Source organism: Salmo salar, chromosome ssa24 (assembly GCF_905237065.1).
Source record: "Salmo salar chromosome ssa24, Ssal_v3.1, whole genome shotgun sequence".
Taxonomy (NCBI): Eukaryota; Metazoa; Chordata; class Actinopteri; order Salmoniformes; family Salmonidae; genus Salmo; species Salmo salar.
The window spans coordinates 31,131,132-31,143,993 of NC_059465.1; the positions used below are offsets into that span (position 1 = coordinate 31,131,132).

At 43.7% G+C, this 12,862-nt stretch overlaps 1 protein-coding gene across 1 annotated transcript in view; it reads right to left on the minus strand.

Moving 5' to 3' along the window:
• Positions 1-12,862, minus strand: part of dab2ipa (DAB2 interacting protein a) — a 130,161-nt gene that overhangs the window by 7,914 nt on the left and 109,385 nt on the right. The window contains 3 exon segments of the mRNA XM_045706961.1: positions 5,209-5,211; positions 7,498-7,595; positions 7,598-8,397. Of these exon segments, the coding sequence (XP_045562917.1) occupies positions 5,209-5,211; positions 7,498-7,595; positions 7,598-8,397 (901 nt within the window).

The following is a 12,862-nucleotide window of genomic DNA, read 5'->3' on the forward strand; positions in this document are numbered from 1 at the left end:
TCAAAAAGGCAGTAACCTGCTTGTAGAACTCTATGGCTGTGTAATGGCATAGCCTTGTTTTGTTAATTTAACAGACAAAACGCTCTTATTTCCTGAGCCCTTATCACAGTCAAGACGCCTATTTTATAGTAAAAAAAACATGATGTTATGATTTATTCTGCCTGTTCTTTAGAATTTTCTAAATGGATGAACATTCCACATTGAACACTGCATAGTGATGAATTAAGGCAATGACATTTGTTTGGTGAGTAGGCATATGCTTGATGTTTCTGATGAAAATACTCTCTTTGTCTTAGTCAAACTAATGTTTTTGCATATTGTCAGAGTGGTACCTGTCTATGTTTAGGGAGATTATAGCCCAGGCTAACTAATTCTAAATGGCACTAGCAGTTCACAAAGTAGCTTAAGCGGAAAATAGACAGGACGCAATTATTCAAAAAACTGCAGCTCGTTGTTGGAACACATTTTCCTACTTCAATCAACCAGTCCATTTTGAATTTGTGATAAAACTGTCATCATTTGGAAAGGAATGTAGTGTGTGTATCCCATCAGTTAGATATTTTTTTATAGACATTTATTTCTGTAGGCCTTACAGGAGCTTGTGTGCACTGAGCACGTGTGGAGGGAGGGGTTGGAATTGAGTGAATGTAACACGGAGGGGAAAGGGCATGTGGGGAAAAGAACAGTGTGATGCTTGGTTTCTTTTTTGTAGTGCCCTGCAAATATACAAATGGAACACTAGAGTCAAAGCATTTTTTTTTTTAAATGGATAAAGATCAAGCTTTGACATCCATTCGTGTACTCATGCCCTTCAATGGGAAGCCAGTGTCTACTGAGGAGTAGAGCTGAGCCAGTGTATTCAGCTCGGGGGATCAGAGGAACACATGTGAAGCAAGGGGAAGACACAGGGGTGGTTGTTTTTGCATTGGTGAATTAACCATCTGGAAATGTCTATTTTAATGTTTTTAAGGAATCACGAGAACGTGGAATCAAGTCTCTAAAACCTTGATAAAGAAGATTTTAATAAATTATGGAATTGATTTGTTTAATAGCAAAATGGTTCAGTTGGTCTATATGTTAACCCGTCTTTTCACCTGCCCCCTGGTGTGTTCTCTAAAAACTCCTACTCTGGCTGGGACCTGGCAACCACCACACACTCCTCCTACTCTGGCTAGGACCTGGCAACCACCACACACTCCTCCTACTCTGGCTGGGACCTGGCAACCACCACACACTCCTCCTACTCTGGCTGGGACCTGGCAACCACCACACACTCCTCCTACTCTGGCTGGGACCTGGCGACCACCACACACTCCTCCTACTCTGGCTGGGACCTGGCGACCACCACACACTCCTCCTACTCTGGCTGGGACCTGGCGACCACCACACACTCCTCCTACTCTGGCTGGGACCTGGCGACCACCACACACTCCTCCTACTCTGGCTGGGACCTGGCGACCACCACACACTCCTCCTACTCTGGCTGGGACCTGGCAACCACCACACACTCCTCCTACTCTGGCTGGGACCTGGTGACCACCACACACTCCTCCTACTCTGGCTGGGACCTGGCGACCACCACACACTCCTCCTACTCTGGCTGGGACCTGGCGACCACCACAAACCCACGGAGAGAGAGTCCCAAATACAGTGTGAAACTTGTTTTGATCCCAAATATTACCAAGGGGAGGGGTGCAGTTGTGTTTAGCTGGTAAATTCTCCATCTGTTAACAATGAGGGTTTTTTCAGACCACGGACAAAACTGATTTAGTTGAGTGGAACAGGCATTTAATAACCACTCCAATGTCCACAGTCACACAATTAATTCTGCCTGTCAACACCGTTCGCAGGCTTCAGCACTGAGGCCTGTAGGTTACCGCCTCTGGACTCACTGCCCTGGGTGATTTGCTATTGGCTTAGTGAGGCTGAGTGTTATTAATGCTTATTGAGGCCAATTGGGCATTAAATCCATACTCTCTTCACCAACCACAGTGACTGTGAGCTGGAGACCACCACCGAGGTCATATCCCGCCTGGCTCATCCCTCTAGGCCACAGATGAAGTAAGGCTAGCAACACTAATGGACTTGGCTCTGTGTATTATTATTCTGGAGTTCAGCCATTGGTTATGGAGAGTTATTCCTCATCAGAATCTAATTTCCTACCTGCAACACCTAGTACATGCAATCCAAACTCTGCCAGATAGACATTAAGAGCTTATCAAATCTAGTGTTGCACGGTATACCAAAAATTCTGTACTTTTTCGATACTAGAACATAAAAAACGGTTGGGTACTCCAATTTTTGTTACTTTCAATACTTCTGTCAAATGTGTCTCATGTCATATACGGATTGGGAGGATCGAGTCTGTCTAGTAATCTGTCTGAATCTTCTCAAGGGGAAAGTAGCTAGCCAGGTTGCACTTGCGCATGCATTGGAAAGCTGCCTCGGTCATCCCCCTCTTCAAAGGGGGTGACACTAGACCCAAACTGTTACAGACCTATATCCATCCTGCCCTGCCTTTCTAAAGTCTTCGAAAACCAAGTTAACAAACAGATCACTGACCATTTTGAATCCCACCGTACCTTCTCCGCTGCGCAATCCGATTTCCGAGCTGGTCACGGGTGCACCTCAGCCACGCTCAAGGTACTAAACGATATCATAACCGCCATCGATAAAAGACAGTACTGTGCACCCATCTTCATCGACCTGGCCAAGGCTTTCGACTCTGTCAATCACCGTATTCTTATCGACAGACTCAACAGCCTTGGTTTCTCAAATGACTGCATCGCCTGGTTCACCAACTACTTCTCAGACAGAGTTCAATGTGTCAAATCGGAGGGCTTGTTGTCCGGACCTCTGGCAGTCTCTATGGGTAGAGTTCAATTCTCGGGCCGGTTCTTTTCTCTGTATATATCAACGATGTCGCTCTTGCTGCGGGTGATTCATTGATCCACCTCTACGCAGACGACACCATTCTGTATACATATGGCCCTTCTTTGGACACTGTGTTAACTAACCTCCAAACGAGCTTCAATGCCATACAACACTCCTTCCGTGGCCTCCAACTGCTCTTAAATGCTAGTAAAACCAAATGCATGCTCTTCAACCGTTCGCTGCCCGCACCCGCCCGTCTAGCATCACTACTCTGGACGGTTCTGACTTAGAATATGTGGACAACTACAAATACCTAGGTGTCTGGCTAGACTGTAAACTCTCTTTCCAGATTCATATTATACATCTCCAACCCAAAATTAAATCTAGAATCGACTTCCTATTTCGCAACAATGCCTCCTTTACTCACGCCACCAAACATACCCTCGTCAAACTGACTATCCTACCGATACTTGACTTCGGCGATGTAATTTACAAAATAGCTTCCAATACGCTACTCAGCAAACAAAACACACCCGTAGCACGCGCTCCAGCAGGTATATCTCACTGGTCATCCCCAAAGCCAACACCTCCTTTGGTCGCCTTTCCTTCCAGTTCTCTGCTGCCAATGACTGGAACGATTTGCAAAAATCGCTGAAGCTGGAGACTTATATTTCCCTCACTAACTTTAAACATTAGCTATCTGAGCAGCTGATCGCTGCAGCTGGAAATAGCCCATCTGTAAATAACCCACCCAATCTACCTACCTCATCCCCATATTGTTTTTATTTACTTTTCTGCTCTTTTGCACACCAGTATTTCTACTTGCACATAATCTGCTCATCTATCACTCCTGTGTTAATCTGCTAAATTGTAATTACTCAGCTACTATGGCCTATTTATTGCCTTACCTCCTCACGCCATTTGCACACACTGTATATAGACTTTTTTTTCTCTATTGTGTTATTGACTGTACGCTTGTTTATTCCATATGTAACTCTGTTGTTGTTTGTGTCGCACTGCTTTGCTTTATCTTGGCCAGGTCACAGTTGTAAATGACAACTTGTTCTCAACTAGCCTACATGGTTAAATAAAGGTGAAATAAAATTAATATTATTATTATTTTTAAATGCATTCCACACAGCACAAGTGACACAGTCACTTTTGAAAATCAAGCAAGAAGAGAGAAAATGCAGACAGCATGGCTCTTCAAACCAGCCTTCCTAGTTAATCAAATTGTATTTGTCAAATGCGTCGAATACAACAGGTTAGACCTTATTGTGAAATGCATACTGACAAGCCCTTAACCAACAATGAAGAGTTAAAAAAAGTAAAATCAAAATAAAATAAACTAAAGTAAAAAAAAATAAAGTTACAATAACGAGGATATATAGAGGGTACAGGTTAGCCGAGGTAATTGAGGTAGTTTGTACATGTAGGTAGGGGTAAAGTGACTATGCTGCAGCAGTGTAAAAAAGGGGGTCAACGCAAATAGTCCGGGTAGCGATTTGATTAACTGTTTAGCAGTCTTTTGGCATGTGGGTAGAAGCTGTTAAGGGCCGTTAAGGAGCCTTTTGGTCCTAGACTTGGCGCTCCGGTACCGCTTGCCGTGCGATAGCAGAGAGAACAGTCTATGACTTGGGTGGCTGGAGACTTTGACAATTTTTAGGGCCTTCTTCTGACACCGCCTGGTATAGAGGCCTGGATGGCAGGAAGCTTGGCCCCAGTGATGTAGTGGGCCGGACGCACTAAACTCAGATGGCAAGCAGCTGCCATACCAAGCGGTGATGGAACCAATCAGGATGCTCTCGATGGTGCAGCTGTAGAACTTTTTGCGGATCTGAGGACCCATGACAAATCTTTTCAGTCTCCTGAGGGGAAGTAGGCGTTGTCATGCCCTCTTCACGACTGTCTTGGTGTGTTTAGAAGATGATAGTTTGATCGTGATGTGGACACCAAGGAACTTGAAGTTCTCGACCTGCTCCACTACAGCACCGTTAATGTCAATGGGGGTGTAATCGGCCCTCCTTTTCCTGTAGTCCATGATCAGCTCCTTTATCTTACTCACTTTGAGGGAGAGGTTGTTGTCCTGGTACCACCATTAATTAGGGCCGATTTCAAGTTTTCATAACAATCGGAAATTGGTATTTTTGGACGCCGATTTAGACCTTTAATTAGCTAGGCAAGTCAGTTAAGAACACAATCTTATTTTCAATGACGGCCTAGGAACGGTGGGTTAACTGCCTTGTTCAGGGGCAGAACGACAGATTTTTACCTTGTCAGCTTGGGGATTCAATATGCAACCTTACGGTTAACTAGTACCAACACTCAAACCACCTGCTTTACATTGCACTCCATGAGGAGCCTGCCTGTTACGCAAATGCAGTAAGAAGCCAAGGTAAGTTGCTAGCTAGCATTAAACTTATCTTATAAAAAACAATAAATCAATCGTAATCACTAGTTAACTACACATGGTTGATGATATTACTAGTTTATCTAGCCTGTCCTGCGTTGCATATAATCGCTTAGGTACACGTTGCTCCAACCATAAACATCAATGCCTTTCTTAAAATCAATACACAAGTATATATTTTTAAACCTGCATATTTAGTTAATATTGCCTGCTAACATGAATTTCTTTTAACTAGGGAAAATGTGTCACCTCTGCAACAGAGTCAGGGTATATGCAGCAGTTTGGGCCGCCTGGCTCGTTGCGAACTAATTTGCCAGAATTTTACGTAATTATGACATAACATTGAAGGTTGTGCAATGTAACAGGAATATTTAGACTTAGGGATGCCACCCGTTAGATAAAATACAGAACGGTTCCGTATTTCACCGACAGGAAAAACGTTTTGTTTTCGAGATGATAGTTTCCGGATTCGACCATATTAATGACCTAAGGCTCGTATTTCTGTGTGTTTATTATGTTATAATTAAGTCTATGATTTGATAGAGCAGTCTGACTGAGCGATGGTAGGCACCAGCAGGCTCGTAAGCATTCATTCAAAACAGCACGTTCGTGCGTTTTGCCAGCAGCCCATCGCAATTCTTCAAGCATTGTGCTGTTTATGACTTCAAGCCTGTCAACTCCCAAGATTAGGCTGGTGTAACCGATGTGAAATGGCTAGCTAGTTAGCGGGTGCGCGCTAATAGCGTTTCAAACGTCACTCGCTCTGAGACTTGGAGTAGTTGTTTCCCTTGCTCTACATGGGTAACGCTGCTTCGAGGGTGGCTGTTGTCGTTGTGTTTCTGGTTCGAGCCCAGGTAGGAGTGAGGAGAGGGACGGAAGCTATACTGTTACACTGGCAATACTAAAGTGCCTATAAGAACATCCAATAGTCAAAGGTATATGAAATACAAATGGTATAGAGAGAAATAGTCCTATAATTCCTACAATAACCTCAACCGAAAACTTCTTACCTGGGAATATTGAAGACTCATGTTAAAAGGAACCACCAGCTTTCATATGTTCTCATGTTCTGAGCAAGGAACTTAAACGTTAGCTTTTTTACATGGCACATATTGCACTTTTACTTTCTTCTCCAACAATTTGTTTTTGCATTATTTAAACCAAATTGAACATGTTTCATTATTTATTTGAGGCTAAATTGATTTTATCGATGTATTATATTAAGTTAAAATAATTGTCATTATTACAACAAAAAAAAAAACGGCAGATTTATCGGTATCGGCGTTGAAAAATCATAAATCGGTCGACCTCTACTTGTGTCATCGGCAAACTTGGTGTTGGAGTCGTGCAAGGCCACGCAGTCATGGGTGAACAGGGAGTACAGGAGGGGACTAAGCACGCACCCCTGAAGGGCCCCCGTGTTGAGGATCAGCTTGGCAGATGTGTTGTTGCTAGTGATGCACCGATATGACATTTTTGGTTGACACTGATATCTGATATTTTCCTTGGCCCCCCTAAAAAACCTGATACTGATAACCGATATTATGCACTAGAATGCCTTTTAAGCATTCTAGTACAGTTAAATAGTTAACACACACACGGACGAAGCGGTGAAAGACACTGCATCTCAGTGCAAGAGGCGGCACAAGAGGTAGTCCCTGGTTCGAATCCAGGCCGTGATTGGGAGTCCCATAGGGCGGCGCACAACTGGCCCAGTGTCCTCAGGGCCGTCATTGTAAATAAGAATTTGTTCTTAACTGACTTGCCTAGTTAAATAAAGGTTCATAAAAATAATAAAAAAAGATTGATACACACATGGTTAAATAAATAAATACCTCCACTCCCGCTCCTTGTTGACAAAACTGGCTGCAGAAGCAAATTATGGGAATATGAGGGCCAGACCACCTAAACTACTAAGCAAAAGGTGTTGCGAAGCAGTGCAAGGGAGCTTGCATTGTAACATTGTTATTCTACTAAATTTGAATGATTTTTGACTGACAATGACATGAACATACATGTCAAAGAAGGATTTTTAAACCTTGAGACAATTGTGACATGGATTGTGTACGTGTGCCATTCAGAAGGTGAATTGGCAAGACAAAATATTGAAGTGCCTTTGAACAGGGTATGGTAGTAGGTGCCGGTTTGTGTCAAGAACTGAATGCTCCACCACCCACAGTGAGACCCCCCCCGATGTTACGCGCTCTACTCACTTTGTGCATGGTGCGCTGCTTGGTCTCAGGACTGTCCCCTTTAGACGAGGACGACTGCTGTCTCAGACGGTTGCCGCCACTGGGCCCCCAGTCGGGGATGATGACATCATGCTGCCACTGGAGGGCCGCGGCCCGGGGTAGGCTGTCTGGAGCATGTTGGGCGGTGTCCTGCCCCTGGTGACGGGCGGAGGGGGCTGGTCTATCCTGCGCTGGGGGCCGGCGCTGTTCTGCCGCGGCACGTTGGGCTGGTGATCCCCGAGGGATAGCTGGCGGCGGGTGAACTCACTGCTGCTGCCTCCTCCACTACCGACCGCCACCCCCTGGGTGAGGAAGACCCCCGGATGCTTGGGGGTGTCCTCTGTGTTGTTGCCCTGAGAGCTGACGGAGCTGTGGCCATCGGAGCCCGAGTCGGCCAGGGGACCCCGCGGGGACACGCTCATGGTCATCCCCGTGGCCATCTGGTAAACAGGGTTCTGGAAGGAGAGGGGGGCCAGGAGCTGGGTGGGCCTCCCTGGGGTGCTGCTTTCTGTGCTGGGGGTGGTGGGTGTCTGGCCCGTCCTCCTTAGAGTGGGCCCGGGGCCAGGGGTGGGGACGATGCCCTGCGGGGTGCGGGCGGCCCAACCCCCAGGCCCAGGGGTGACGGGGGACTGGCTGTCGTTGAAGAGCATGTCGCTGGGGGAGCCAGGGCCGGGGCCAGGGGTACTCTCCAGGCTGCGGCTGTCCTGCAGGTCCACCATGGACAGACTCTTGCTGCTGTTGGGGAGCTGCACCTCCGCCTCGTTGGCCTCCGAGTAGCTGGAGCTTCTGGCTGGAGACTGCTGGATGCCAGAGTTCCTCGTCACAAAGAATATATCCTTGTTCTCTGGGGTTGGCGACGGCAGCCTCGTAAAATCCACTAACCTGCACCAAGACAACGGCATCAAATGAGAGAAATGTTGTTTTAGACCAGAGACACTGTAAAGATAATATCCTTGTGGTTTTCAAAGTACTGTTAAAAAAATCGTATGAATTGTAAAATCAACATCTCTTAAAAGGCCCAGTGCAGTCAAAATTCTGTTTTCTAGTGTTTTATATCATATGTGACTCATTTCAGGAAGCTAGGCATATGTCGCGCACCACTACTTCACAGGAGAGGCATTTGAACGTAAACATTTGAAAACGTGAACTTTCATGTACCTTAATAACACCATCTGTGCCATCTGTAAATATGCATACAATTGTTAAATTACGAGCCTAGTCAGTAAATTTTTTATTTAACCTGTTAGGGCTAGGGGGCAGTATTTAAAACGTACCCGATTTAATCTGGTTACTACTCCTGCCCAGTAACTAGAATATGCATATAATTGTTTGATTTGGATAGAAAACACCCTAAAGTTTCTAAAACTGTTTGAATGGTGTCTGTGAGTATAACAGAACTCATATGGCAGTCAAAACCCTGAGACAAATCCTGACAGGAAACTGAAATCTGATGTGTGGATATCACTTCAAACATTTGCCATTGAAACACACAGGGGCTTGCGATTCATTTAGCACTTCCTATGGCTTCCACTAGATGTCCCCAGTCTTTACAAAGTGGTTTGAGCCTCCTACCATCAAAATTGACTGAAAGAGAGGATGTTTACCTTGGTCACAGGGGATGGGCCATTACCATTGTGACGTCGGCGCCCATGGGTACTCTCCCTTTCGAAACGTTTTGAAAGACAATGCAACCGTCCCAATGGAATATTATTGAAGCCCTGGTTGAAAAAGCCCCTAAAGATTTATGTTATACAACGTTTGACATGTTTGAACGAACTTAAATATATATTTTTTTGCTCATTCCTGACGACAAGTCAGACGCACACGGTACATTTTTACTAGCCTTCGGAGCGCGCTAACACTATTCGGACATAAATTATTCACTTTTTTGAACAAAACTACATTTGTTATGGACCTGGGATTCCTAGAAGTGCCTTCTGATAAAGATAATCAAAGGTAAGGGATTATTTACAATAGTATTTTTGATGGTTGATCGTTCCAAGATGGCTCCAACATAGACTTCTTTTCTGGGCATACCACGTCGTTTATTGCAAAGTGTGATTTCCCAGTAAAGTTATTTTTAAATCTGGCAAAGAGATGGCATTCAAGACATGTTAATCTATAAGTCTTTGAATGACAATATTACATTTTAACAATGTTTTCGAATAGTAATTTTGTAAATTGTAGCGCTGATCATCGGAAGCATTTGAGGGAAAAGATTTTCTGAACGTCATGCGCCGATGTAAAATGCTGTTTTTATACATAAATATGAACTTTATCGAACAAAAAATGCATGTGTTGTGTAACATGATGTCCTAGGAGTGTCATCTGATGAAGGTTGTCAAAGGTTAGTGCTGCATTTAGCTGTGTTTTGGGTATTTGTGATGCATGCTAGTTGCTTTGAAAATGGCTGTGTGATTATTTCTGGCTGGGTACTCTGCTGACAATCTAATGTTTTGCTTTTGCTGTAAAGCCTTTTTGAAATCGGACAACGTGGTTCGATTCAGGAGAGGTGTATCTATAAAACGGTGTAAAATAGTCATATGTTTGAGAAATATAAGTTATAGCATTTATGAGGTTTTGCATTTAGCGCGACGCGATTCCACTGGCTGTTGATTAGGGTGGGACGCAAGCGTCCCACTGGCCCAGACAGGTTAACCTTTATTTAACTAGGCAAGTCAGTTAAGAACAAATTCTTATTTACAATGACGGCCTACCCCGGCCAAACCCGGACGATGCTGGGCCAATTGTGCGCCGCCCTATGGGACTTCCAATCCCGGCCGGTTGTGATACAGCCTGGAATCGAACCAGGGTCTGTAGTGACGCCTCTAGCACTGAGATGCAGTGCCTTAGACCGCTGTGCCAGACAGGAACCTTCCCACTAGCCATGATTGGCTGAGATAATGGATAGGCTGGACATGAGAGATTAGTTCGGATTGGTCTGCCATGTAGCACGCGTCTGTCTATAACAAGGGTGGGCAATTCCAGTCCTCGAGGGCCTGATTGGTGTCACAGTTTTGCCCCAGCTAACACACCTGACTCCAATAATCACCTAATCATGATCTTCAGTTTAGAATGCAATTTGATAAATCAGCTGTGTTTGCTAGGGATGGAGAAAAAGTGTGACACCAATCAGGTGCTCGGGGACTGGAGTTGCCCACCACTGGTCTATAACATGAGCTGCTCAGTGTGTGGCGGTAATCTTTTCTAATGCGGCTTTTTGAAAGATATCATTAAGAACTGCAAAAAACACCTGTCTCCAGGTTACATCCTCAATACTAAGTGCAACCATGGCATCCGAGAAAGAGCGGGAGAAGCATGTATATGGGTAAGAGAGTCTAGCTAGCTACATTTTCAGATATTAGACGTTTCTAATTTTTTCAGAAAGTAATTTTCATTGCAAGTTAAAGTGTACTGTTAGCTAGATAGCTAACGTTAGCTCGCTAGCTAGCTAATATTATTCGTATCTCAGAGCCATTTGCATTGCTAGTTAGAGCCTGATGTTAGCTAGCTAGCTAACATTGAACCTAGTTGGTTAGCTTTAGCTACCTGTATATTCATGCAGGGTAGTAACATTATGGTAATAACATTATGAGCTAGCTACATGTCACAATCACAACCATAAATTAGCTAACGTTAACCTCTTCGGGCTAGGGGGCGGTATTTTCACGTCCGGATGAAAAGCGTGCCCAAAGTAAACTGCCTGCTACTCAGGCCCAGAAGCTAGGATATACATATAATTGGTAGATTTGGATAAACACTCTAAAGCTTCTAAAACTGTTAAGATTATGTATGTGAGTATAACAGAACTTATTTGGCAGGCGAAACCCCGAGGACAAACCATCCAGGAAATTTTTTTGTTGTTGAGGTGACTGTGTTTTCAATTGGTTTTCTATGTGAATCTAGATTTCTGAGGCGTCTGGTTGCAGTTCATATGGCTTCCACTAGATGTCGACAGTCTTTATAAATTGGTTGATGTTTTTCCTTTGAGAAAAGAAGAAGTAGCCATTTCCTTTCTGGGTGTATAGCCAAGTGGACTGTTTTGTTTGGGGCGCGTGACCTGAAGCTCACTCCACTTTCATTTTATACGCTATTGAACGCAGTTTATCCCGTCTTAAATTTGATCGATTATTTACTTTTTAAAATACCTTAAGTTGGATTAGGAAAGTTGTTTGAAATGTTTGGACAAAGTTTACAGGTAACTTATTAGATATTTTGTAGTCATGTTAGGCGAGTTGGAGCCGGTGTTTTTCTGAATTGAACGCGCCAAATAAATTGACATTTTGGAGATATAACGACGGAATTAATCGAACAAAAGGACCATTTGTGATGTTTATGGGACATATTGGAGTGCCAACAGAAGAAGCTCTTCAAAGGTAGGGCATGAGTTACATAGTTATTTCAGAGTTTTGTGTCGCGCATGGCGGGTTGAAATATGATTGTCATGTGTTTGTTTGATGGGGTGCTGTCCTCAGATAATCGCATGGTTTGCCTTCGCCGTAAAGCCTTTTTGAAATCTGACACGGTGGCTGGATTAACAAGAAGTTAAGCTTTAATTTGGTGTATTGCACTTGTGATTGTATGAAAGTGAAATATTTCGAATCATTTTTTTTCAATTTCACGCTCTGCAATTTCACCGGATGTTGTCGAAACGTTTCGCTAGCGGAACCCCCAGCCGTAACAGGATAAACCAGTCTTTATCTTGAAATCTTTGGTTGTTTAGTACACTACCGTACTAAGGCTTAAGAGGGTGTGAACTGTGCTGAATGGGTGTAGACAAAGAAGAGCTCTCCAGTAGGTGTACAAAAACATTCAAGGGCCATTTTCTCAAAAGTGGGGTTACAAGTTTATTAACTTTCAAAGCAGAATTACGTTTCCCATTATTCCTCCATTTCCTAGCTCTGAGTCTCTGCTTTTATCTAATGTAAAAAACACAATTTCTAATTTTGCTACATGAGACCGAATCGAGCCGGCCGGTCACATATGTACAACAGCTTATGAAACTGACACTGTAAAAGTATTAAAATTTGCATCATGGGCGGGAGTTGTCTATCCATTGTGACATCCCCATGTGGGAAATTTGTTAATAGACTAATAACAAAGTGTTCCAAACCACTCTGCCAATAACAGCTAGTTTTCGGTTTTCCCCTTCCCACTACCAGACTAAAGGTTGATCGATTATGATTTTTCAACGCCAATACCGATACCGATTATTGGAGGACCAAAAAAAGCCGATACCGATTAATCGGCCGTTTAAAACAAAATTGTAATAATGACAATTACAACAATACTGAATGAACACTTTTATTTTAACTTAATATATAAATCAAATCAATTTAGCCTCAAA